The 27,123-nt window shown below is 47.5% G+C and overlaps 5 protein-coding genes across 11 annotated transcripts in view; 1 reads left to right on the top strand and 4 right to left on the bottom strand.

Moving 5' to 3' along the window:
* Positions 1–6,260: 6,260 nt before the first annotated feature.
* LOC120906359 (mitochondrial-processing peptidase subunit beta) lies at positions 6,261–8,485 on the bottom strand. The gene is made up of 3 exons (XM_040317959.1): positions 8,260–8,485; positions 6,810–8,024; positions 6,261–6,693 (listed from the first exon to the last, which is right to left on the bottom strand). The coding sequence occupies exons 1-3, from the start codon at positions 8,326–8,328 to the stop codon at positions 6,553–6,555; spliced, it is 1,425 nt and encodes a 474-aa protein (XP_040173893.1). The 5' UTR covers positions 8,329–8,485; the 3' UTR covers positions 6,261–6,552.
* A 4,148-nt stretch (positions 8,486–12,633) lies between these two features.
* On the bottom strand, positions 12,634–14,296 carry LOC120906682 (2-(3-amino-3-carboxypropyl)histidine synthase subunit 2). The gene is made up of 2 exons (XM_040318537.1): positions 14,129–14,296; positions 12,634–14,038 (listed from the first exon to the last, which is right to left on the bottom strand). Exons 1-2 carry the CDS (start codon positions 14,273–14,275, stop codon positions 12,746–12,748), a joined length of 1,440 nt encoding a protein of 479 aa, XP_040174471.1. The 5' UTR covers positions 14,276–14,296; the 3' UTR covers positions 12,634–12,745.
* A 760-nt stretch (positions 14,297–15,056) lies between these two features.
* Positions 15,057–15,911, bottom strand: LOC120906315. The gene is made up of 2 exons (XM_040317888.1): positions 15,513–15,911; positions 15,057–15,423 (listed from the first exon to the last, which is right to left on the bottom strand). Exons 1-2 carry the CDS (start codon positions 15,790–15,792, stop codon positions 15,149–15,151), a joined length of 555 nt encoding a protein of 184 aa, XP_040173822.1. The 5' UTR covers positions 15,793–15,911; the 3' UTR covers positions 15,057–15,148.
* Positions 15,912–16,654: 743 nt separating this feature from the next.
* On the bottom strand, positions 16,655–17,997 carry LOC120906849 (ubiquitin-like-conjugating enzyme ATG10). 2 transcript variants are annotated; one of them, XM_040318948.1, is made up of 4 exons: positions 17,747–17,997; positions 17,542–17,651; positions 17,118–17,476; positions 16,655–17,041 (listed from the first exon to the last, which is right to left on the bottom strand). In XM_040318948.1, the coding sequence occupies exons 3-4, from the start codon at positions 17,434–17,436 to the stop codon at positions 16,755–16,757; spliced, it is 606 nt and encodes a 201-aa protein (XP_040174882.1). In that variant the 5' UTR covers positions 17,437–17,476; positions 17,542–17,651; positions 17,747–17,997; the 3' UTR covers positions 16,655–16,754. The 2 variants fall into 2 exon arrangements, with proteins under 2 accessions (XP_040174882.1, XP_040174881.1); XM_040318947.1 differs by having other exon boundaries at positions 17,542–17,997.
* A 60-nt stretch (positions 17,998–18,057) lies between these two features.
* LOC120906847 (guanine nucleotide-releasing factor 2) overlaps positions 18,058–27,123 on the top strand; it is a 59,559-nt gene continuing 50,493 nt past the window's right edge. The window contains exons 1-2 of one of the 6 annotated variants that reach the window (XM_040318941.1): positions 18,058–18,185; positions 20,882–21,638. In XM_040318941.1, the coding sequence (XP_040174875.1) occupies positions 21,584–21,638 (55 nt within the window). In that variant the 5' untranslated portion in view covers positions 18,058–18,185; positions 20,882–21,583. Of the gene's footprint in view, positions 18,186–18,287; positions 18,627–19,783; positions 20,759–20,881; positions 21,639–27,123 lie in introns of those variants that run through there. The other 5 variants (XM_040318944.1, XM_040318943.1, XM_040318939.1 and 2 more) reach the window with 5 other exon arrangements.

Below are 27,123 nucleotides of genomic sequence, written 5' to 3'. Positions count from 1 at the left end.
AAAAAAGGGCAAGCTATAGAGCATGCGAAGAATGAGTTGAGCATAATAAATTGGCACCAGCAGAGCTCACCGGAGCACCGGTTCTACCGATTCAGGGTTTGCATGCATCTGCCCAATCTCGGTTCGGCGACAGTGAGTGTTCGCTGCTGGTGTTACTGCCGGCGAATAATCTCCACCTGCTGCTACGAAAGTCACACCCTCCCCGAGCCGGGCGAGGATGTAAATTATTCATCCCACATCAATCCCAGCATCCGGCAACATAACCTTCCTTCAGTTCTTACGGAACGCGCTTCATCAACGCGCGTGCACGGTGCCGCTGATAAAGCACGACCTCATGAACGCTAGCGCCCTCAACGTACAGCGTACATGTCCAATTTTATGCATATGTGTGTGTGTATGTTCGTGTGCTGGTCGTTTTCTTTTCACCATCGCCAAATTCAAATTGACTTCCCTGCGGCATAAAACGCACAAAGCCATAGCCACACACACAGCCACACACAGTGCACAATGCACCGCCAAGTATGGGTTCTTTGTGTCTGCCGAAAAGGAGAAAAATCCTGAGAAAAATGGACGACGCAAGAGACGACCTGCTCATCAAAGCAAAGATCTTCGCATCGGGCGCATCGTCTTCCTTGCTCGCTGGGTTCAATAGAAAGAAAAAGGGAACAAAGCGAAATGTCTGCCACCACGATTCGCATTGGATCATTTATCAATTTCCTACTTCGCGCAAGGATGGTGTGCTCCAGTTGTGAGGCTCTCAAGGACAGGACTCTTCTCGTGAAGTAGCTGCAGCACACTCGAACGGGATACGGTAATGAGATCGCTTCTGTCCGAATGGAGTGTGCATGTGTCTATGAGTATGTGTATGTGTGTGTGTGTGTGTCAGAGAGAGAGCCGAAGAATGTGCAGTCGCCCCAGCCGCTGAAGTGCTGATACACGAGTGCTAATGAATTTCTTCAGTCGACATCTCATTAACTGCCGCTTGACCTCGCAACCGGGCGCTCGCCAGCGGGGGCGCCACAGGGCAGCCTGGTGCGGATGGCCGGCAGATCCATTAGCAAACCCCCGGACCTAGCCCGTCTTAGCTCGCGGACGGGGAGCAGGGTGATCGGCACAAAACGGCACAAGACAGTAATCGGTTTCCAATCACCATTGCACACACATTCACGGACACGTTGTCGTACCCTTCTGCAGAAACGGAAGCTGCTCTGACTCAAGTTCCGTCCGCATGCGAAGTGCGAAGAAGAAGCTGGGAAGGTAATCTTGTTACGCAATATAGCGATACGATAAGCAGAGGCAGTGTTCTATCAATTACACACACACACACACACACACACAGGAAGGCACGCGTACATCTTCACCCGCACTACGCTCACTACAGACGTTTATCTGTGAAGTTGATTTAATTAGTCCCGTCCAAGTGCTGCTCAAGTGTCTATTGACGAGCATCACACGGGCCAACCTCGGCACCTTCCGAGCGATCAATCCTAGATGGCCCGAATGACCAAAGTGGCCATACACTCTGCTGTGAGTGCTAGAAATCGTATGTACATCAAGTCTGTCCTTTCCTGGCGATTTTTTTTCTTTCTCTCTTTTGCTATATTTTGTTTTGGTGCATCTAGTTTGGGTGCCATCGTTTTGCTTCATATACAATATCTTATGCTACTATGAGCCGTTCGTAAATGGTTGATTATCTTGAAGTAATTTAATTACTCTACATCAAAGCGAAGGTAGCCAACGGACCACTGCCGGGCAACATATGGAAAGATCCCGATAACCGGGCTCGAACTCCCAGTTTGGAGATTCCAGCAAGCGGAAGTAGTATTTAGTGAATCAGTGCATCGTATATATTTCAAGCGGTTGTAATTGTTACTGCTCAAAGCCAATATTCAATATCTTATGCACATACACAATCACACACACACACACACGTTAGCAGTCCCATTACTCGGATGCAGTGAGGCTGAGCGGAGCAGACCAAAGCAAGTTGCAAATTGGTTGCAGACATGCGATCTGGACGGGCGGGGCAGGTTTGCAGTATTCAATTGCAACCAATCGAGATGTTGGCATATCCTCCTTGGACTGACATAAATCCTGCGTAGTTAGTATGTGTGTGTGTGTATAAACTACCTCAGTCCTGCTCGAGTTGGGTTTTGCTAACCGGAAAAACTGACACGCCAACAAGAGCAGCAGTGGAGTGAGTGAGGATGTTCGCTTTCCAGCGCTTCTTGCCGTTTCGAGCTACACGTGCTCGTCCAGCGAGAGCTTGCTGCATTTCGGAAGCATCATCGGAAGTATAGCTAGCACATTCCCCCCCTCCCCCACTCCCTTTTCTCTCCTACTTCACCAGCCCAACTCACCTTCCACAACGAATGTTGCTTCGTACGTCTTCGTGCTCACAATAAAAGAATCAAATTGCCCCATGGTACGTCCGCTGGAGCGGGATGTGGTGGGCAACATTTCGGTGTGTACTGTGTACTGTGTACGTACCGTAATGGAAACTGACGATATTCGATTGGACGCTGATACGGGCTGCTACTACTACTACTGCTACTAAACCACGCACCTCGTACGGCGGCGAAACGCTTTCCAGGATGTGTACGGTCGAGACAGGACCGGCAGGGACCAACCATGAAAGATTCTATCACAACAAACGAGCGGAGGGTTTGCCCCAGCCATTCGAGAGAAGGGGCAAAAACTGAAATGGATCAGTGCAGGGTAGAGTTCTTTTCCTTTTTTGCTTTAAACAAGTGCGCGTCGTCCGATGTTCCGGGAGCGCCATTCAACTCGATCCCGTTCCCCTGAAGCACGCATGTTGCAGCTTTTGTTATTACCTTCCCTTTGCTCGTCCGTTTCGATTACGAGCGTCAGGGCGAAAGGGTTCGCCGTGCCTCACGCCCGGGATGTACTCATAATAATAATAAATAATATTCCTACTCGAATCCGGGGCCCCGCAGTAGGTGGCAGACGTTCGGACCGTTCGGAGTGGCAGCAGAGCGCCGAGAACGAAGATAGTGACGCCGGCAGAAGTGCGCGCTACCACACGCTAAACACGACCGGTGACTTCTGGAGACTCCCGTGAACGCACCCACCGAGCCCAAGTGATCCAAGTGCAATCCGGTCCGGAGCTGTGCTGCTTCTGGCGGGCGGAATGCTATGCCCATATTTTTATAGCCCTATCTTCTCCTCTTTGTGCAGCTGCTCCAACTGGCTGTGCGTAGGAAGCAAAAAATGACGGATGGAGGCCATTGGGCATATCAATTCAATTCAATGCTCCTATTGCTCGATAGCATAAACCAAATCGAATCACCGGAATCACCGGTACGGGACGGTGGCTCCAGCTCGAGCAATAACCCAATGACCGGCGTCCTGGGGCCCGCCCGGTAAGATCAATGTTATATTTATTTTCAATTAAAGAAAGATTTTCCACAGTCCCCGGAGGAAGTTTGTCGAAGAGACGAAATCGAATATCTTACGCAAGCCGCAAGGCTTCTTGTGTAGACTCCTGCTTCACTTACCGCACGGCAGTGAGCGTGAGACGTTGTATAGTTTAGCACGCACGGGCCAACAGCACGGCAGCAATCGTATGATTGGAAATGAGACAAATTAAAATAATGCCTAGTGGGGTGGTAGTGGTAATGGTCTCGTCCAGCCTCTACTACGCTGCACTTTGGCTGTGGGGTAATTGTGCTTGCTCTGCTTTTAAAGAGCTTTCCAGCTGCGACCTGCATTATTAAAGCGTCACTAGGCTTAGCGACGCATCAGCTCACGGTACACCGCATCCGGCCATTGCAGGACCGGACCAAAAAACCAAACTGTCAACAGTTGTTAGCACTAAAAGGGACCCAGTCGGCCTACACATTAAGCATGCAATTAACTCAAATCCAAACACTGTGGGTTGAGGAAACCAAAAAAAAAAAAAGAAAATCAATCATGTGATGCGTGCAACCACCAGTGGCACCTCAACCCTCAAAGCTCAATGCAACGTATCTACGGGTTGCGGATATTTTACTACAAATGGCTCGATACGCTCTATATTTATGCAAGATATAAAAAAAAATCAGCATCAGTAACTCCGAACTCTGTCAACTGCTCCACCCCATAGTACGTATTTGTGGCTATATGTAAATGAAGAGCAGGAACAAATTCTCCCGCCGACAGTTTCTTCTCGGCCGTTAGACCACAGCACCATCGTATTCCAATTATATTTGACAACAAACAGGCAGTGACCGAAGGCAGCCGGAGGCGCAGTGCCAAGAGGTAGTGCTACTGGCGAGAAGCAGTGTCTTCACCAACATCCACACGCTGTCCAGGAGAAGTTGTGGCAGTGGCTACAATTATCCAGCGGGAGTGAGCGTAAAAATGGCTCTAATTTTTCGATCACAGTTTAATTTGAATAATCATTCAATTTAAAATCGTTTCTGTTATAAATAACATTATCCGGCTGCTTCTGCCGTCCGTTCCCAGGGCGATTCTACACCGTGCTTGGGTACGGCCGGAGCGCAATTCCTTCGCTAACGTTTTGCAGAAGATTTGTGCCTGAGACTGCGGCTTTTTGTTGCGGCCAATGGACGTACCGGTCTAGAAAACTCTCTATTGAGCAGGCCTTAGTTTTATCATCCCAGTTTTATGACTTTTCCAACTCTCCTCCGAAGCCGTTGGAGGGCCCGTTGGAGTGTTAAGTTATCAGATCGTGGTAGAATCGGACGACTTCAGGCTTTGTGCGTTGGAGGTTGCTGAGGCTTGCTGTTGGAGTTAGAGTTGCTTAGGTCATGCCTCAAAGTCGATACCTCCTTCCGACGGTGGAAGAGAGCCGTAATTCAGTAATGCTAGCAGTACCTGTGCTTGGGTCGCTCACGTCCAGCAAAGTAGAATCCTTGTAGATTGATTTTGCACCCTGGCTTTATTTACCTTGCTTACCTTAACCGTAAAACTTTGATAATATTCAATTCAAACTTGCAAGAACGTCCAAGATAATAGCACTGGCGTAGCGACCAAACCAATATGGTGAACCATTGACTCCTGAAATAACTTATATCCGTCACTGTTGTTTTGCTGGTATGCGTACTGCTTCCAATGGTAACGTCTGCCAACGGAGCATGAAATAGCATTTGGGATATGTTAGGCTTCCGTTCACCTCCAGCATTGGTACAGGCATCCCTTCATTTCGTGTTATTTTTTTAATTCTAGCATTGTGGCCTGCTCGGATGCCTCATTTCAGCCATGGCCGCTACAACGAAAAATTATGACTCCGAGCGGTGAACCATGAACTCCAGGAGGGAAGTACAACAACGTACAAATAAATACTGTTTCTCCCATTGGAGTTGGTCGATGTTTCGGACTCTATTACACACGCATTACGTTTCCCTTGCAGCCGCAGAGTTTCCTGCTGCGGTGCTTCAATCGGCCGACTACTTTGGACATTCGCAAAATTCGTCTTTCATCGGTGCGGTTCACTTCCGTTTAATAACTTTAATTACATCCCAACTTTCTTATCCAAAAACGGTCAATCAACACATTCCGAAAGCCAAGAGCCCCATCCCAAGCCCGGCTCAATTTCATTGAAAATTCTACCGCTACCAGCTTGTGGAAAGTTGGGCAATATAGATTTCAGCGAATAATTCCACAAACCGGCGTGCAATGGCCGAATGCGATGGGTGAGGTAGAATTTCCACAGACGCCACCACATCCTGGCACCACACTAGCACACGTTTCGGTGCTGCCATCGCAATCACGTGGTGCGCGCAAAAGCGACCCAAGCCCCGATAGCAGGCAGCTGAACTGATAGTTTTAGTCTCGAAATTGAAACATATGAAATACGTGACATGTAAGCGGAAGTAGCACACGGACCGAAGACCATGATATCGATTTAGTAGCAATCGGACCGGACAGCGAACAACGAAAATTCCTGCAAAAGCAAAACTGTCCCAGCGGTTTGCTGCAATGGATACTGATCAATATTTACCCAACGCTCATCGGTTGCATCGCAGTCAGAAGTCTATTGCTTCACGCCTTCACGCGTTCGGTACTGGCATCCCGCTACGTGCACGTACCATTGCCCGTGTACTATTGCTTGCTTGCGGGCAAGTGAAGCAACATGTACGTGAAAGGTTAGCGTTTTCCCACGAACGGATTCCCGTGCGGTATGCAGCCACACAGAATGGTCCTGTGAAAGCATCCAACAATAATACGCGACGCTCTCTAGAGCCTTGCAATGTATCATAAACTCGCCACAAGAGTGCAAATTGCTTGATCATGTATTGATTTTTGTTTTGTTTTTTTTTTTATTTGTTTAACGTATTTTAATTTCAATTTCGGGCTATCTGTACAAAACAAGGAAGGTAAGTGTCGAGATGCTCCCAACCAGGTGTGGCAACTGGCTAAGCAATGTATGCCATCATCCCCTCTCGCCGTTCTATGCGTGATCTGTAGTCACAGAGGTCTCGTAGATCACATTCCGTTCTCGCCTTGCCTACGCGCAGACAAGGGTTGTTTTCCGCTTCCTTTCCACTTCGTTTGCTCGTCACCTAATGGGGTGGATGCGTCCACATCTTACAGGCGGGTCCAGTACATGGACGAGCGGATGCGCACGTAATCGGGCAGGTTCTCGACCGGTCCGACGGCAGCAACGGCAGGGCAGCGGTCAAAAATGTACTTCATGGCTACATCGCGCACATTCTGGGCAGTGACGCTCTGCGGGTTTGCGTTAGAATGATAGAGAGAGAAACAAAACCGATATAAATGAGTAAAGCTGAGGCGCTCCGAACCGAAAACCAAAACCACAAAAGAACCAAACAAACAACACTTACGTCAATTCTTTGCTCCAGCTCGTGCAGCGGTATGCGGCGATTGTAGCACAGCATCTGGCGCCCGATGTCCTCGCAGATCGGGGTCGTGCCGTCCAGCTGCAGCAGCATGTTCGTCTTGAGGAGGTTCTTCGCCCGCTCGACCTCGCCCTCGGTCACCATCGTGCAGAGGCGCATCCATTCGTTCTGCACGTTGAACAGCATGTCCTCGCACTTGAGCGGATCGCACACGAAGTAGATGCCCCACAGGCCCGTATCCTTGTAGCACGTGTTGAACGACTGGAAGCTGTGGCAGAGCCCGTCGGTCGCCGACGCCATCGCCAGCTTCGACGCGTTGTTGGCGCCACCGCCCTGCGACCGGTCCCACGCGCCGATCAGCGTATTCGCTACCATCAGCGGCACATTGTCCTGGTCGGTCCAGCCGCAGCCCTCGACCGCGATCGCGACGTGCGCCAGCGGCAGCGAGTCGTCCCGCACGCGCACCTCCGAGCCGGTGAACCGGCACGGGGCCAGCGCCGCCGCCTTCCCGTCCACGCTCGAGCTGACCTTGCCGAGGGCCTGCTCGGCCAGGCGCACCAGATCGCCGTGCCGTACGCCGCCAGCCGCTGCCAGCACGATACGCGGCGCCTTGTAGTGCGCATCGATGTACTGCTGCAGGTCCGATTTGCCGATCGACTGGATGTTCTTGGTCGGGCCAAGGATGGTGTTGCCGAGCGGCGTAGCCTGGTAGGCGGTCGCGTGCAGATGATCAAACACCACCTCCTGCAGGTTGCTCTCGACCTCCTGCATCTCGCGCAGGATCACACCCCGCTCGCGCTCGATCTCCGCCTCGCCCAGCTTCGAGTGCTGGATGATATCGGACAGGATCTCGACCGCCTTCGGCACGTCCTTCGACAGGCACTTGGCGTAGAACACGGTCTGCTCCCGGGACGTGTACGCGTTGAGGTGGGCGCCCATGTTTTCGACCTCGAGCTCTAGGTCGGTCTGGGACCGCTTGGCCGTACCCTTGAACGCCATGTGCTCGAGGAAGTGGGCGACCCCGTTGTTGCTGTCGTTCTCGTAGCGCGAGCCGGCATCGATCCACAGCCCGACGGTTGCCGTCTGCGATCCGGAATCTTCGCTCGCCACACGCAGCCCACTGTCCAGCGTGGTTACCTCGGTTGGTGGGACGTTCACCAGGGCGGCCCGGAATTCGGCCGCATTCGAAACCTTAGTGCGCTGCGAGCAACGAAACGAAAACAAAACGAACAATGAGTGTCAACAGAGGCGGTTTTGGAGGCCTTCCTGGTGGAAGTGACCCTATCGTCCCGCACGGTGACCCCCTACCAGTCCGGAAGCGGGCAGTGCGTCGGTCAAATCGGCCCGGATACGAAATCTTACAATTACGTAATTTAAATTTCATCACCCAGCGAGCAAAAGGGTTCACCTCCCTCCACCCCGGAAAGCAACTTACCCGGAACAGCAGCTGGTGGCTGCGGCTGTACGCCCGCAGGCCAGCCGAAAACTTCAGCAGCGAGGCCATTGATTGCAGCGGCACGGGTTACAGTTGATTGGGTACGGGGTTCGTCGGCAAATCTGGGGAATCGAAGGGATACCGAGCTTACGGTCGGACAGAGTTTTGCGCAAGACGTCCCCTAGCAACCTTGTTTTTCTTCAGCCCGTTCTGAGAACCCCGTACTTGGCAGGTCATACACTGCTAGCGGGCAAATGTCACGTCAGCTGTCAACGGCGTTTGCACCGTTGTGTCACTTTGTGTAGCTCTAACTATAAATAAAATTGATTAATCCTTACGCCAATCAGCAAGAATTCTCAAAAAAAAATGCGAGGATTTTTTATACAAATAGCAGTTTAGTAAATAGCTGACATTGCGTATTGTCCTTTTCATTACCGAATGATCGTTACTCGATCAAGCAACTGTCAAATGCAAAGTGGGAAAAATGTACGGGTTCGCCTATTCCAAACGATTTGACAGTTATCCCATAGAAAAACTAAAGAAAAGATTTGTCACATTGAGGGACGGTAACATGAGGCCGTTTCCAGACACTCCGTAAAACCCACCGTAACGAAACATTTGGGAAACCACAAAATAACGCTAGTTATTATTTAAAATGTGAGTTTTCTTTCCCATAATTTTGATGAGACGTCGGCTGGTGGCAGTGCTTTCACGCATGTGATTTTATCGGATGGCCTGTCAAAACCCAAGTGCCACAAATCCACTAAAAGACCACTAAACGGCTTCTAAACGACTCAAGTTCTCTACCTAAACGGAATATAGAAAGACTTCGTTTAGCAGATGGCAAACGACTCATGCATTCTAAAAATAGCAAAAAAGCTGGTGGCGCTATCTGGTGGCGGGATACCTCAACCAGTTGAGAGCTTCATCGCTTGGAGGAGAGCTTTCTCATTTCCTCTGTACTGTTGTATGGTTTCGCATTGAAGTTATGCATCGCTAGAACTAGAACGTCGATACGATTGTTTAAATCAGGGGTCTCCAAACTACGGCCCGCGGGCCGCATGCGGCCCTCAAGTGCTTAAAATGCGGCCCCGATGACTTTGCCAGATTTAGAATAAATATTAGGTTATTTTGACTTTTTCAAAAGAAATTGTATTTTTTTTACATATCTTAGACAAAAATCAAGCTTTAGTAACACGAATCTGTTCAAGTATCGTTAGTATTTTGTTATAAAATGAGATTTAAACGTTCACTCATCAATTATAGGTAACATCAAATGGCCCTCAACATAGTGATTTTTGAAGCAATGCGGCCCGCGGGCTGAAAAGTTTGGAGGCCCCTGGTTTAAATACTAAACTCCAACGGAAACCACCAGCACTGAAGCAAGTGAGATCCCAAGCGCCACAGATTAAGCTTAAACGACTGGAAAATTGAATACAGGTGTCCCCCGAGATACGACTGTATTTGGGACCGAAAAAATGTCCCAAAGCAAGGCGTAAGTCGAAAAAGTCTTGTGTCGAATCTCTGTGAATAAAAAGTGTATAAACGAAGTTGAAGAGTTGAAACCTACGATATTGTGTATTTTATTCAAAATAATGTTCGATAATGTATTAATTATATTCCAAAAGCCGTATACACTATAGATACAGGCGGTCCCCGAGATACACGGTTATTGGGGACCGAAATCGGCCGCAAATTACCGCGTATCTCGAATTTCCGCGTAAGTCGAATCTTGTGATTTCCAGCCAAAATATCACTAATTTTCGTGCAATTTTGCAAGTAGGGGGTAGTTTTAGCCACCAAAATAATTATTTCATATGTTTCTAATGAATTGCACAGTTTTAAACCTTTTGAAATGGTATTTTACATTTGATCAATACAGAAATTATTTGGTATTTCACAATGGATGTGTCAAATCAGTACAATTTGCTCAAAGAACTGTCAGATTTGGAAAACCGCGTATCTTCGAATCCGCGTATAAGAGGTACCGTGTATCTCGGGGACCGCCTGTATAGATATTCAATATCATGTAGTTGTGGAATCTTTGGAAACATGAGTGTAACGGTTATCAGCCCAGAAATTCAAAAAAATAAATAAATAAATTTCTTCTTAATGACAACTTAAAACTGTCAAAATCAAAATCGTCGTATCTGCGAATCGTCGTAACTCGAGGGGGTCGTAACTCGAGGGGGTCGTAACTCGGGGTATGCCTGTATCCATAGTAAAAAAATGAAAGCTCCACATCTTCATTGGTTTGATCAATAGATGGCGTATTACAACTCATCATTATATTGCTATCCTTTTCTTGCAATGTGTTTCGACAAGTTTCAATTTATCATGACCTATATAGTCTTCTAACTTTCTGAGCAAAAATCTATATGAATGGTCGTGTGGTCAGATACGTGGGTATCAACATCAACGACCATTACTCAAATCTCACTTGCTTCAGTACTGGTGGTTTCCGTTGGAGTTTAGTATTTAAACAATCGTATCGCCGTTCTAGTTCTAGCGATGCATAACTTCAATGCGAAACCATACAACAGTACAGAGGAAATGAGAAAGCTCTCCTCCAAGCGATGAAGCTCAACTGGTTGAGGTATCCCACCAACAGAGAGCGCCACCAGCTTTTTCGCTATTTTTAGAATGCATGAGTCGTTTGCCGTCTGCTAAACGAAGTCTTTCTATATTCCGTTTAGGTAGAGAACTTGAGTCGTTTAGAAGCCGTTTAGTGGTCGTTTAGTGGATTTGTGGCACTTGGGAGGTACACTGCCGAAAACTGGTACAGTTACCCTAAATGCACATCGAGAAATTACAGTATTTTCCTCCGTCTAATAAAACCTTTAGTTTAGTGTGGTCTGAAAAGACAAAATCGTTATGATTTGTCGTAAGAAATTTGTCGCATTAAAAGCCGTTCCACATTGAGCGCGATCACAGCGCAATTGGAATTGCAAACACGATTTGACTCCCATTTCCAAAGGTTGGGGATAGTTGTGCTCAATTTGGACGCAATGTTTTTTACCACTTTTTGTTATTGAAATATGTTTAGAGAAAAATCAAACAATGTTACCACTGAAATGAGAATTATGTGACGAATTAAAACCGATTTGTAATTATTTATATTATCAACTTGTAGAGAATACAATTTTGTAAGTTTTTGTATTTTACCTAACGGTTACGCTTCGATTGCGCCAAATTCAAACCAAAAACTATTTTGAAAGTTTTGCGTCAAACTGACAGCATTACAGTTGCAATTGCGTTTGCAATCGTGCTCAATGTATAATGGCTAATACAATTTTATGTTATGTCTCGGCGAAAAGGGTTCACCAAGTCGGAATAATTTGACATTTCATCGAATGTCGCTTTAACATAATAAAATCAAAGCTGCGCAATATATTCACGCTCCACGACGTGAAATTGTCGCGGTTTATCTAAACTCACGTTAACAATCGAACCCACTTCTTTCAAACAACCTTTTAATATGGCGTTCCAACCAAAGCTGTGAGCCTGTCTTGTCATAATGCCTTGCTTGTTTGACAGCAGAGCGCATGTTAAGTAGATTTTTCACTGGGCACCGTGTCTAGAACCGTGACCGTTCAAATAGACATAGAGCGGCAACGTCGCGCGCGGCGAAAAATAGCTCAACATTTCACTCGGTGTAGATCAAAGTAGCTTATTTGACTGAGTCAACCAAATTGTTTTTTTATTTGAAAACACACAAAAATAGGTTAAATGTGTTCAAATCTATTTTTTGCGTTTGGCATTAATCTCGCTTGCAAAAAAACTAGATAATTCGATTGTATAGGATGAAGCAAAATTGTCGCGCGCGACGAGTAGCTCTGTTTGCAAAATTGAACTACTTTTTGCCGCGCGCGACGTCGTCTCTCGCGACGTTGCCGCTGTATGTCTATTTGGACGGTGATCGTTTTCTTTCTTTGCTGATTTGAAATATTTCTGCACTACCCACTATTGACTCACGCACGCTATGCAGTCTGTTCCCGAGTTACTCGGTTTCTGCGTTCCCGACGAATCTGCGTAACTCGAATATCCGTGTATGTCGAATTTCACGTTTTTTGACTAAAATACTATTGATTACTCGGAGTTTTTTTTATTTAATTTTGTACTTTTATACACTTTATCATTTATTTGATATGATTCGTGCAAAAATTATAATATTTCTGGTTTTTAAGCGGTTTCAATTTGTTAGCATAAATGCAATTTTTACCGAACTTGACGCAAATTGTACTGATTTGACATTAAATCTGTCAAATTTAGAAAACCGCGTATCTCCGAATCCGAATGTCGAGATCCGCGTAACTCGGGAACAGACTGTACTAGACTTGTATCTCAACTTTATAAATAAATAAATTATTAAGCTGATGATAAAAATAAGAAAAACTTTTATTATATTTAACAACCTATCCTAGACCAACTCCTCAAACAGAATCTAATCGGGTTCGGATCAAACGGCCGTTCTCCTAACCCAGTCCTAGTCTGTGGGATCGTTTTGGTACCGGATTGGTATTCCGGACCGACCCTCCTGCACTAGCGCGGGAGCATCCTGGCCCAAGTTCTGCTCCAATCCTTGCCACGACCGATTACTGAACTGGTCGGCCGAGCTGATCTGGGCCAGCTCGTTCCTTCCCTTGGGCACTACATCCGTGCATGTGTCATTTGCATCCGTAGTTTCCTCTTCCTCCCTCACCGCGACGTGTCTTGCCCGCCCCGTGACCAGGCTAACATCGGCCGTATCGTTTGCCTCCCGGGCCAGTGCCGTCACCTCTTCCACGTCCGAGTGCAGCCGCCCGTCAGGTAGCAGATCGGCAAAGTTGATCGTGTAGGACGCGAGCAGCTTCTCCCTCCAGGTCACGTTCAGGCCCATCTCGGCTTCGAACACCGACAGCAGCGGGCGGAAGAACTCGCGCGACGTAAACACGTCGTTCTCGGGGCAGCCGACCAGCACGAAGCAGTCGATGTCGATGAAGTTGGCCAGCTTTTCCGGGTTGACCTTCCCGATCGAGATGAGGTACGTACGGACGCCCCGCGCCTTGGCTAGCCGCTGCACACGCGACACTATCTCCAGGTAGCCCTTGGTGGACAGGGTCGCCACAACGATACCGATCGACCGTGCGTCCATGCACCGCTCGATGGCGTAGTACCGGCGCCGCAACCACTTCGCACCGACCGCATCGGTGCGCACGAGCCGCCGATCGGGCCGGCTCGTATCGTACAGATAGCACTGGGACGTCTCGAGCGCAACCGCCGTGTTGAAGAAGCTTAAATTATCGCGCCCAATGTACAGGACTGGCCCTTCGCCGTTTGGAGGACGCGCTCCCTCGTCCAGCTTCCAGCAGAGTAAGTCCGCCTGCTGGTCCGGCTCGGCAATGGTGGCAACCGTCGCGCTCGGGTACCGTGCCAGCAGCGCGCCCTTGAGCCTGGCCACGGCATTCGCGTAGGTCACTTCGTAGAAGCAGCGCAGCGCAACGGTACAGTCGGGCAGCTCTTGCGAAAGAGCTGCGAGCAGATGCTCATCGTCGAATGTGAGCTGCGGAAACACGTACAGCACCGGAATGCGTGCGACCTTGCTGAGACACGCGTGCCCAAAGTGCACGATGCCGTCCGCGTTTGCGTGGGCCGCGGCAATCTCGTCCACGCAGCAGCTGCCGTACGAGGTATCGGCGAGCACGAACAGGGCCAGCTCGGAGTCGCCGGCAACATCCCGCAGCTCGCTCACGATCTGTACACTATGGTGCAGCGCACTGTCCGGCAGCTGTAGCGCAACCTGCAGAACGGATGGACTACGTTAACCTGGCCCCCGGTTCAAATATCGTTTCGACACAGTCGTCCTCACGAGCAGGTCGGAGTGACTTACCCGTTTCAGGTTGTGCTTCTGTATCCAGCGAAGGCAGCGTTCCCTTTGCTCATCATTCCAGATGTCGGCCAGGCCTAGCCGGTCGTCGGCTGTGCCCGGAACTTGATTTTGTACAATGCTATCGCCGGAACTAAATGCAGAACTCATCGCGCCGTGTGCTAGATGAAGCTTTTGTTCAGATTGTTTTGATTTCGAGCTGTCACCGGGATGACAGCCGGCCTGCTGTCATGCTGCATGCATGCGTTCGGGAAAGCAACATCATCCCCGCCGAAGCGTTTCGCTCGTGTTCACACGGGCTACATGAAGCATAAACCCATACCCCACCCCGTTTACTGTCCGGTTGCATAAAATGATGAGCTGCGATTTGATATAACCGTTGGAGTGAAGGGGTTTTCAGTCTACAGTGGGAATTTTATTTCTTTGTGTTTTATTGTTTATAGAACTCAATTCACCACTTTTATGGTATTGCTGTGCTTTCCACGCGCTCTAATAAAACATGCAAACAAGTATCTCATCCCGGCTAAGACCGATGTAAGGTGCGAGCCTCAGCAGGTACGACAACATCGGAAAATGCCTACCATTCCAGAATTGGCCGCGCTATACACGTGCAAGAATGGCCGGTTCACGATCGGATGTATTGAAGTGTCGATTACGATGTTCAGCCATCTTGAAAATGGCAGCACGGGCGATGCTGTCTCCGACTCCAGCGCCGCACCATCCATGCGATAGACAGTACAACGAAAAAGTTGTACTTAAAGTCTTCCTTGCCCATCGTGTCTTACCGTTAGACAAATATCTCCCTAATCGTCCCAGACACTCCAGTTCCCTAAACATCTTATGCTTTTCTTTACTGGTTAGCGTTGACGACCAGAATGTACTAGACAACAAAAGCCTCTCAAACCGCATCTATGCTCAAACGAATCTGAAGTACTAAAAAATTAACAGCATTTATTAGATCAACGAGGTACGGATCTATTAAGGTAAGTCGAGGTATTTAACTAGAATAAATATACGGTCAATCTACTCGATGTACGGCGATTCATCGCTGAGTTCAAGCAGCTCTTCCTGCGTCAGGTTAATGAACGATGTGTATTTGAGCAAATATCGTAGGATGGGATTTTTAATGTGCATCCACTGGCCGTTCGGTTGTGCCAACAGCTTGCGGGGCAAGCAATAGTACGGCTTGTTCAGTATTGGGTGGAGTTCCACGTCCAGTGAATCATCATCATCCGCGTCTATATTGTACTTGATGCCGAGCAGCGAACACACGGATTGCATTTTCAGCTGATTTCCCTCTACGAAGAGACAACACACCGGCGAAGGAATTGAGTAGGGCCGGAGTATCCCGAAAACGCAATAAAACACTACGATTCTACACACTTACCACAGTCGAAGATGTTAAACAGCAGCTTAGGATTTCTGGTTTTGGAGTCCCACACAACATCGTACCGGTAAACCATTGGATACAGCCGGTAGACTAAAAACCCATACAGATTTATTACTGGCGGCCCTGTCGACACAACCTTCTCCAGTCGTATAAAGCGCCGCTCGTCGCCCCACTGCCAAACGGCTTTGGCGTGGGGCCGTGCACTCGAATCGTTCACCATCCAGAAACAGTTGCAGATGAAATCTTCCAGTTTCATATTGATGCCTTTGTATAACATCTATCTCCAGCGCAGAAAAAACAACAACTCTTTCCTCTTGCTCAAATCCCAACTGTGCAAAAGTGATCAGACTTCAAAGTTCGCACAGCTTACTAGATTTCGATCAAAACGTTCTTTTTGCTTTCTCGGTGTCATTTGACGTTTCATGCATCCTTTTTCGAGGCATAGTTGATGGTTCAGCGCAACCACAATATGATTGATTCAGTAGATCCAAGAAATACGTCGATTAATTTAATTATTGGAATTTACGAATTTCTTCCGTCGTTCAATCCGAAGGGTCACGAAAAATGTTGCTTCACGCTACACAATGATTGGTAGGAACATAAACGGTATGTTATATTGTGTATTTTTTCTTCTAATACAGGCGGTCCCCGAGATACACGGTACCTCTTCTAAATTTGACAATTCTTTGAGCAAATTGTACTGATTTTACACATCAATTGCAAATTGCCAAATAATTTCCGTTTTGATCGAATGTGCAAAACTATTTCAAAAGGTTTAAAACAATTATATTCAGTCAGAATCATATCAAATAATTCATAAAGTGACCAAAACCGCCCCTTACTTGCAAAATTACACGAAAATTAGTGATATTTTAGCTGGAAATCACGAGATTCGACTCACGCGGAAATTCGAGATACGCGGTATTTTGCGGCCGTTTTCGGTCCCCATTAACCGTGTATCTCGGGGACCGCCTGTATATTCTAAGTTTTTGGCGATAAAAAAGTGATATGTTATCTCATCGCGATTTTTAGAAACTAGGTACTCTTCTAAGTGTCTACAATTCAAAGGATGTAAAGAATAAGAGCATTTTACTTGTTACAATATCCCAACTATGGTCATACACTCTTGCTCGGCAAAATCACAAAATCAAAGCTTTAATTTTATTTTTACGTATCGCATGCTTACTCTACTTGCATAGACCGCATTCAGTGTTGCAGTCTTGCTGATCACATGGTGCATTACTCGCCGGTTTCTTTTTTACCATCCGATTGCAACGCCCGAGCCAGCTCATCTTGCTCCAGATTAACGTACGGCGCGTAGGTCGTAAGGAAAGACAGTACCGGGTTCGTGCTGCCGGAGAGTGAGCCGATCAGTTCGGCTGTTTTGCAAGGATGCAGCTTCAGGTACGGCCGGTACAGTACCGGATGGTGCACCATCGTGATCGCACTGTACCGCTCGTCCGGTGGTACGCATCCGCTAATCTGCAGCACCTCCCATGCTTCCTCCAGGTTTAACCGAGCGCCACCTAAAAAAAAACAGGGATCAGCCGGCGATGTGATTTCGATAACTGGCAAGCGGCGATCGTTCGCCGTCCTACTTACCTTCCTCGTATATGTTAAACAGCAGTGTAGGTACCTCGTAGCTTTCACAGTACAGCACGTGATACTCGAACGCTAGCATCCGGGCGGTAGGCTGCCCACCACCGACAGCGGCCAGGCACGGATCATCTTCCACGTCCAGCTCGGCCATGCCCTCCAGCACCTCGGTCTGGGGGTTCGATTCGGTGCTCCGCACATGCCGTACTGTCTCCAGACATAGGTAGCCCGGCTCCTTCTCCCGCACCCATCGCCAACGGTCGGCGCAGTTGCGTGACGCATGGACCAATTGGTCACAGTACAAGGTGAACTCGCTCAACTTCATCCTCGTTCGCTGGGAGCGCTCCAAAAAGCGTGGTGTCGAGCTGTAACGAAACACACGAGGATTTCAAAACGAAGTATCTCCCGCCAAGCGCACAGCGCGGCGCACCTGTTTGACAGCCATGCAAACAATGGTTCACATCAACATTGCTATGCTGTGCTTATGCTCTGCGGTGCTCTGCGTCACTGAGGTGCTGGTAGGATGCAATGTATCCGGTTCTAGGTTGTGGAGTACACCCAGGCTGTTACGTTTGGTATTCAACTTTTTTTAAGTGCATAGCACGTAAAATGCTTTTACGCCGAAATATTCCAACCTCCAAGTAGGTGTTCAGTTATGTTGCGAATGAGGACAGGAGCTGAGTACGATTTTGTTTTGGCCAACTACCAACCAAATTACACGCACACAAAGATGCTAGAGTTGATTGTAACTTTATCGGAGTTAGAAAACACACACTCTCTTTCAATTATTACTATTATTTGGTCAATTTTATACCAATCTTGCAAAATAACTGCAAACCTTCACCACCCAAACAAACGTTTGACAGCTCTTCCTCTGTGTCAAAACTGTCAAACGCGCTGCTTGTCAGTCGGCGGGGTGGGGGGGGGAGTTTGTTTTCGTTTGTAGCGTTCCGCAGAGGCCGCAACGGGACGCATCAGTCGGGCCCCGGGCACACAGTCCCCCGCATTTTGTCGCGCTCGCAATCACGCTGGCGCACCGTTACGGCCGGAAGGTGTGTGCTGAGGGCGCGCAACGTAAGTGGCCACTAAACTTCCATTCACTTTCCGTACCGACAAGTTGTGTGTGTTTGTGTGTGAGCGAGCGTTACTTCCCGTGCGTGAAGTGTCAAGTGCGCGCGTGTTGCTACCTCTGTGTGCGTGTGTGTGCGCGCGCTTGTTTGAGAATGTATGCGCGCGCGTAAGAGAGAGAGAGAAAGGGAGAGTTGCTGTTTCATTGCTCCACAAGTTCGGGCCCACCTTCGCAAGCAGGCGGAAATCGATGGGAAAAAAAGGAAATTGAATCTATCGCGTGCCCCAACTGTGTGACATCGTGTACCCTGTGCCAGTGCCGTGCGTGATTGACACAGCTTACCAGTCGGTTAGGTTTCCTTTGATGCTCGTGTTATTTCTCCAGTGTGTGCGTGCGGATTGTGTGTGTTTGTTTGTGCCGCGTTACAATCGTATGTTGTGGGCTAGGTAGCTTTTTTGTTGTTGTGTTGTTTGTGATTCAATTTTCATTCCATAATCGTTCCGTGCGTGCATGCGTGAATGTGTGTGTATGTGTGAGAAAGAGCAGCGCCCGGCAGCGGGGCGGCGGCGTGGCGTACCGTTTTCCAAATAAATAAATAACCCGAGAGCGAGAGAATGTGATTCCGTGTGCGTGTGCGTATGTATGTCCATTTTGTGAATGCGAATGAGTGGTCTTTTTTTTAATAAGGGAGTCACGCTCTGTATTTTCCAACAATTCCCCCTCCCGCCCATCCCTCATTCGCACAGTAAAAAATACAACGTTGTTTTCGCACCGTGCCGCAGGAGAGGAAAAGCCTGCAAAGTAGACAGGCGGCGTCGGAGGGTCGCCAGGAAAATATGTTTGTGTGTGTGAGTGTTGGAGGGGGGGCAAAGTTTAACGTGCCTATTACTTCATTGCGTATCGAGCGTGAAAGTGCGAACGAGCGAGTAAAGCGAAAGCTAAGCGCGAGAGCGAACGGCAGAGCGAGCAAGGTGCGTGAGCGTGTGCACACTGTCGTTCGGAATGGAGCAGCACAGAGAGCACACATTTTCACAACACGCACACACGTACACACAACACGCAGGGAGGCAACTACAACACGAAACAAAAAAAAAAACAGTCAACAATAAAAAAATCGCTCTTCGTGCGTGTCATGTAAATCCCTCAACTTTTATCTGTCTGTCCATATGAATGTGTGTGTGTGTATGTAGAAAAGTGTCAAAGCAATGCTATTTATTTTCGCTTTCTTTCTTTCCTTCTTTTTTTTCGTCCATATTTTCGTGTCTCGAAATTGGGTAGCATTTTTCGGGAGATTGTTTGTTGCCTCGTACGCAGGTCAATATACAGGGGTTTCCAGGTGTTCTCATTGTTGTGGGACACTTCCTTGACTTTTTCTTATTGGAAGTGAACTTCACTTGTTGGAAATTGGACTCTATGGTACCCATTTTGGATAGGCTTCTTGAAAATTCCTATTGGAATTGTCCAACAAGGGTGGTATAGAGTCAAATTCCAATTACATTAAGTTCATTTCAATTAAGAAAGACTCAGTAAAGCGTTCCACAGCTATAAGAACACATTGAAAACCCTGTATTGCTTTATCTCACTGGTGGTGTTTTCACTATTTCGCTCGCTTGCTCTCTCTCTCTCTCTCTCTCTATACATCTAACTCCATTTGATGCGAGCCGCCTACGACAGGTTTCGACTCGCCCAGCGCAGTAAGAACCCGCGGGCCTGCTGCTGGGTGACCTTTCTCACCAGAGTACGCACACCGCACGGGACAGGTCGTAGCTCGCTCTCCGATGGGTGCGTGGGCGCACACACACACACACACACACGCACACAGTTTCCTCTAAACGAATCGGCACCACTTTCCGGAGGGACGACCAGTTCACCGGGAAACCCGAGTGCCGGGACCCGAGACAATCCAGAAACCCAGGCATCCGTCAGGGTAGCGTTTTTGCTGCACTTCCCACCCACCCAAAAACAGGCAGAGCAACGCTCACTAGCAAGAGAGAGAGAGAGAGCGAGAGAGCGAGATGATGGTTGCGCGCGGAGAGGAGACGAGGTCGGGCCGCGACGCTGCACCTGCTCCTGCTGCGGTTGCGAATGTGCAATATAATCAGCCGAGAAGTGCATACCAAACCCCAGTCGGGAACGGTGGCGTGCACAGTGTGCACGTGTGATAACTGCGAGAACACCGGGAACCCTTTCTAGCCCGAACCAGAAACACACCGCGCGCGCACACAGAGACAAACACAGTGGCACACCGCAGGCAAATCCCTCAAAATTCGGTTTTCTTTGCTACCTTTTTGGGTTTTTTTTTGTGCAAACGTGAACAGTCCTTCCCGAAGCAATGCTACGGCTTCCTGTGCGGAGCGAGCGTGTCTGAGACGGTTTAGCATTTGGGTGGAAGTGGAGTTCGCGCCCACAGAGACATCAGCGGGTCAGACCTCTGCTTGTGTGTGATAAATTGTTGTGTGAGTCAGTTCCTTCAGAGTATAAAGTTCTTGCGCGTATCCTTTGCGTATTCTTTTCGAGTGCCAAGAACTGCGTGCGTGTGTGTGTGTGTTTATTACAGCTGCCTTGCCGAAGCTTAGAAGTCAGTGAATGGAGCAGCTGTCTGTTCGGCTGTCTGGCTCTGTCTTCCCATCCCCAAATAGTTCCGCAAACGAAAACGCATCCTTAATACACGCTGCCTGCTCTCGCTGTTTTTGATTTCCAGGCATCAATTAGGGCAATTTATTACGCGCAGCAAATCCGTGCCGACGACAACGGCGACGACGTACCATCGCAGCCCCCGCGCGCGCTTGTGTGTGTGTGTCGTGTGACTTTGATCGATCGAAGCGAAAGTGTTTTTCCTGTGTCCTCCTGTGTCGGTGCGGTGTGTGTCCTGTGTCGTATCCCGTTGTGGGGGGGGGAGGGGGGGTTCCCCGCGCGTACCCCGTGATTAGTGAACGAACGAACACGATGCATCATTGCTGCACTACCAGCGCTGGCCGTTTTGCCGTAGCAGCAGCCACAGCACTGCCGACGATTGCCCCCGGCACCGCCGGGACGCACCAGCGGCAATCAGCGTAAACTGCTTCGCCCCACCCGCACCCACGCAGTGCGCATCCCCGCAATCGGCACCCCCGGGGCTGGACATTGCTCCAGTACCACGCGCGCACACACGCACACGTACAGCACACGTGTGTGTGTGAGAGAGAGAGAGAGAGCGCGCGCGTTGCAGCGGTTGGCGGTTTTAGTGGCGGTCTACAATCAATTTACCACGGCACAACACACCCACTGTCCACCGGATCCTGGCAGGACGAGACCGCCATTGTCGTCTTTGGAGTCAAGTGATTCGCACGTCTTCTTCGCTTGAAAAGCGCAACAGGCGCAACCAAACCGCATCACACCACCACCCCCGGGACCCCGTTTGCCGATGGCGACACCAAAGGACGAACGAGCGACCAATCCGGCCACGATGCCCGTCAATGGTAAGTGTCCCGTAAGCTACGCGCCGCTCATTTGGGGATAATCTTATTGTGCCTGGGCCGCTGCGAGCCGAAGCGGGCGTTGGAAGATGAGCCGATGTCCGAGAAATTAAGGGAGCAATTAATTAACCTGCAATAATCCAGTAGGCAGTGGCCAGTAGAGGGCCGACCCTTGTACGTGGCGAAGGGTTTGAATATTGATTGGGCAGAATTCGATGGGAGATTGGCAGAGATTTTGGTGCTTTGTTTTAGTTCCTTCTTGACGATTGTCCTTCATCTTCTTGATCTAGTGGATGTCCTGCAGATGGTTAGGCAATTATAATAAGGATACAGCCTGTCCTGCTCTTTAGGTACCAAATGGACATGCCCCCATTAAGGGGGGACCTTAGGTGGTGTTGGTTGGATTTGTTGCCTCGAATTAAAAGTAACTAGCTTTGCATGATTTGCATCTCAAGCAAACCAGCAAAATTGCAAAAAAATCTGGCATTGGCAACATCAATTTATGACAAATCAGCAGTACCTCCAGACTGAGTACCTAAACTCCGTCTAGTGAGTAATACTCTTCAACATGGGATGTTTTAAATGTCGATCATAACTATCGATTTATGAACATTCTCAAAGCAACGCAAGCGATCAAGCATCCATATTTTTATCATACCATAAAACCCATCCCCCCCCCCTCCTCTTTCACCACCACAAAAGTAATCAGGTTAGGAATCAGGATACGCAAAAAAAACAAATCCGTAAACGCAAGTGTCGCAAATCGAGAAATGGCTTCAGTCTTGTCTCGAATCTCGAAAACGCTCCAATAAGCAATCAAGCATACACACACGCATACACTTAGATTCGTCCATGGTTACTTCAGATCATCTTAGGGACTGTTGTTTGGGGAGAGGGAAGAGTAATTTTTAAGGGAAGCAAACGTGTGGAGCTGATAAAAAAAATTATATCCTCCAGAAAGAAAGGAGAGTTGGCAGGCAAGGGATTAGCAGTTTCTACTGTCGGTTCTAATGTACCATGCAAGATGACGAGATGACACATCCGGGGCCTCTTCTACACTACCTACCTCACTATACATACCTACCCACACACACATACCGATTGACCGTGACCGTGGCAAAATCCATGGCAAAGCGAATATCTAGCATCACTCGTAAATTGCCATTTACTGTGTATGTGTGTGTGTGTGTGTGCATGTATGGCAATGCAAACAACACACATTATCGACCTTATGCTCCAATCAACCTCCACTGGCCCTCCAGCATCCTCCTTCCCGTCCCCGATTATCGCACAAAACTCGTTCGTCCAAGTTCGTCGCCTGCCGCTGCATCCGAATGCTCGCTGAGCTCCACCTTCTCGCTCATATGTGCATGTGTCTTCATTATATTTGTTAGTTTACATTACCGCCCCCCAAGCCACAACCTCTCACCTGTACTCTACCCACCTCCTCCCTTCGCCCCTATGTTTGGCCGTTCCATTAGTTTCCCTTCCAGGCAAATGGATCTAGCACAGTTCGCACCACCACCACCACCACCAATCAACCGAAGCAGAAGAAAGTGCATAGTTGGCAAAGCTAAAGAATGAAACAAACACAAAAAACACACACACACACACACAGACACACAAACTCATTCAGTGCCACCAGCTGCCCTGGTGCTGAGGGACGATGACAAATTTTCTTCGTACGAAAATGATTCACCAATCAAACCGTCGATCAAATCGCCGTCAAAGCTTGTAACAAAGTGGTTCACAGGCAGGAAGGTGTACAGAGTAAAGGGAGGAGAGGGCTGGCCCGGATGTGTCTGAGTCATCACTCTGGCCACTCACACACACACACACGTGTCTCCAAACCAATTAACCAGCGGTGCTCTCCAACACTGCTTGGAGGACGGATGCTGTGCACACCTTGTCACCCATCTCTAACATTCTGTAAGCGAACACTACAACAACAAGAATAACGACAACGAAAACACAGCAAGCAAAGCTGTAAATCTTTACTCCCATGATTGCTGTGGCCGGGATGGGATGCTGGTTGGGAGGTTTTTTTTTTTGTAGAATGATTGAATAACGATGCACATGTAACAACGCTGTGGAAGGTAGGCATCCGGTCCAGAAGGTTGATATACACGTGTCGAGACATGCCCCTGGACATGCTGGAACATGTCTGTGGCTAGCTAGTGACTATGAGATGAAGTCAGCCAACGCGGCTATATGACGTTCACGCTGCAATGAACTGCGACGCTCTTGTGACGCTCCGATCGAACCTCACAGATTCCTCAGAGATGATCGTCAGCCTGGAGTGAAGCTTCAGGTGATTAAGATGATGTCAGCTTCCGCAGCAATAATACGATTGCTGAAATTAACTGCGACGCTTGGCGAACCTCACAGATTCCTTCGAGATCATCAGGTTGGAATTGAATTTTTTTTTTTTGGAAAAAGCTGGCTATAGCTAATATTGTGGCTAGAATTAAGTGCAACTCTTCTAATTCAACTTCTTTGAATTCGAGATTGGAGATTGAAAGAACACTCTCTCATAAAATATAGTGAGGTAGATTTGATAACAATACACATAGTTCAGAAAACTAGACATCGTAGAATTCGGACTCGTCTTTTCACGATATTCTGCAAATGAAACTGTAAGATTATTAGAGTAATCATTGATTTAAGTGAACCTGGATTTAGAAACAGTTTGTAATAAAACATTATTGCCATAGTACACTTAGTGCATGTGAGAGAATCGTTTTTTTGCAGAATACATAATACCGGACTACAGTTTCGTTTTGGGTTATGGAAGCTAAGGAACTGTAAAATTATTCAGGAAGCGGAGGTTTGACGCTGCCCGCTTTGGAGCGTTTGTGAGGGAGAGAAAATTATTCGTCATGGGCATTTGCCATCAAAATGCTGCCGATCTATAAGGGATCCTGGGATGCTGTGAGTGCACTGTGAGATGGCAATTTGAAATGCTACAACTGGGACACTGTGTCACGTCCACACAAAGTTGAGAAGGACAGATTGAACGAATCTATTGAGAGTTCTACATTTTTGACACACTCGTCAGTAGTGCGTAAGGCTATTTGGATATTTAATTCTGATGCCTTTTTCACACATGTGTAACGGTAATGCTGCACTGGAAAGTATGAAAGGAGTAGAGCAGCGAATTAATCATGGCTAATAATGGCGAGTCGACGGTAGATACAGTTGGTCACAGCAAAGCTTGCGATGGATATCGGTGGTGGTACGTGTAATGTACCAAGGATGCGTGTGAGGTGCGATCCCCAAACAATAAAATACTGACTTACGGTGAAATGGATAAACAATTAGAACTTCATTAGACGGATTTTCTAAATCAATTTTTAAGATGTTTTGCTGAAGTTGTTAAAATCTTAGAAGTTTTCTAATTTAAGGTCAAGGAGGGTATCTTAAATTATCAAAGCAATCATTGATTGAAGTAAAGCTTGATTTAGCAACAGTTCATAATAAAACATTATTCGGGTACCTTATATGTTACGGTACGTTCATGGATCATAGTAGTGTTGCACCCTAAACTGAGGCCTGAGGCCCAGGATTGTCCGAAACCGCTCACGGTATGGCGCCTTCATCTGCCAATCCTATTTCCTGACCTTAATGGCGAACACCTCCAAGCCATCTTGCCACCTCGAATTGGGTCTACCACGCCCCCTCTGTCCTTGTGGACTATCTAAAAGCATTTTACGGGCTGATTCGTCCGTTTCCATGCGTACTACATGGCCAGTTCACCAGAGCCTGACAAGCTTGATACGCTGCACTAGATGTTAGGTAAATCTGATTCTGATTCATCATCATCATTATTATTATTATTATTATTATTATTATTATTTGTTTAATTCAACGGGCGCAGTGGCCTAATTGAAGATTTGAAAAAAAAAAACATTTACACGAATCATTATGTTTTATGTTACATGATTTTCAAATTAAATAATGACGTTCCATTACAGCAGCAATTATTGCCAAAGGGATGGTAATATTAATGCGTAACATTACATAGGCCATGGCAGAAATCGGAGTATCTCACGAATCTGAATGAATCTTTGAAATGTTCAAATGAATCGGAATCTCGGCAGCAAAGATTAATGAATTTCGTAGGATTTCCTAAGAATTCCAAGAGATTAATTGATCTCGAAAGATACACGAATCTCTAGGGATTCATACATCTTTAAAGATTCATAGAGCTTGAGCTTCTCATTATTCTTCTTCTTGGCGTAGAAATCTTCGTGGTCATCCCAGCCTATACAGGCTTTCGATATTTCTTGGCAAGTACCACGCAGCCGGATACTTTGTTTTGCTACGGGGAGACGGCGCACCGCGCAAATTAAATATTTTGAAAATCGTATAGATATGTATGATATGACTCCCTTGGAGATATATGAATTTTAATGAATTTATGAATCTTTCAGATTCATGAATCTTTGAAGATTCATTTATGTTTCGAGATTCATGAATGCTTCGAAATTAATCAAACTTTCGAGATTCATGAATCCTTCGCGATCCATGAATCTCAAATCTTTGAAGAGTCGATTCGAGAATCGAACCACTCATCACTGAAGATTCACTCATCTCAACGACAGATTCATTAAACCCAACACTATGCTGCATGATAGTAAGTACATCTCATATTAGTCGTCCTTATACCGGCTCCACCATTGTCCTTCCATACATTCGGGGTCATGGGTCCTTCTAAGCATTTTCCTCTCGAACAGGGTTTCGTCAGATTTGGACATTGTCCATGTCTCAGAAGTGTATGTGAGTACCAGTGCTTTATAGGTGCTCTATAGTTCCTATAGACTTCGTCCTGATTTGACTTCAAGCTGATTTTTCAGGCTATAGAATTACCAGTTGGCAGCCAGCATCCTTGTGCGCAACTCAGCTTCCTTGCTCTGTCACTGCTGACCTTTGACTCGAGATAGGTGAAATCTTTAAATCATCAGTTTGGTTTTTGTCTTTTTGATCTGCAACAGTGAATTAGTTATTAAATAAATGAACAAATCTCTTGGCTTGGCTTCAGCTGCATAGGAAAGCTGCAAACCAAATGATGCCTATATCATAAGCGTATGCCCGGATCTGGGTTGACTTAGAAGATGGTAGCAAACCATGGTTTAACAGTGTCAATTGGAAGAAAAAACGATTTAAATATCGTTGACGATCTGCTAAAATTGTGTCATGCAAGCGCACTAAATGCGAACAGTTCACACAATCTAACTGTCTGTTACACACTCATTGCCCTCGCAAAACGGGTAATGTAATCCCAGCCAAGTGACTAAGCCGCTCCAGCCGTGAAGCCGCATATTGGTTGGCTGCAGCTTTTTTTTTTTTGTGCATCATCCACACCCGAGGCGAATATAGTGTTTCAGTCGTGGCCGACCGGGGATGTAGCGTCGAGCTGCCGGAAAAGCTCTGCCGATTACGATCACATTTCACAAAGCAGCACCCTGGTGAGGTTCGGCTTCGCCTT

Source organism: Anopheles arabiensis, chromosome X, assembly GCF_016920715.1.
Source record: "Anopheles arabiensis isolate DONGOLA chromosome X, AaraD3, whole genome shotgun sequence".
Lineage (NCBI taxonomy): Eukaryota > Metazoa > Arthropoda > Insecta > Diptera > Culicidae > Anopheles > Anopheles arabiensis.
Note: the sequence above shows the minus strand (reverse complement) of the source record. Positions and strands in the feature narration are given on the sequence as shown.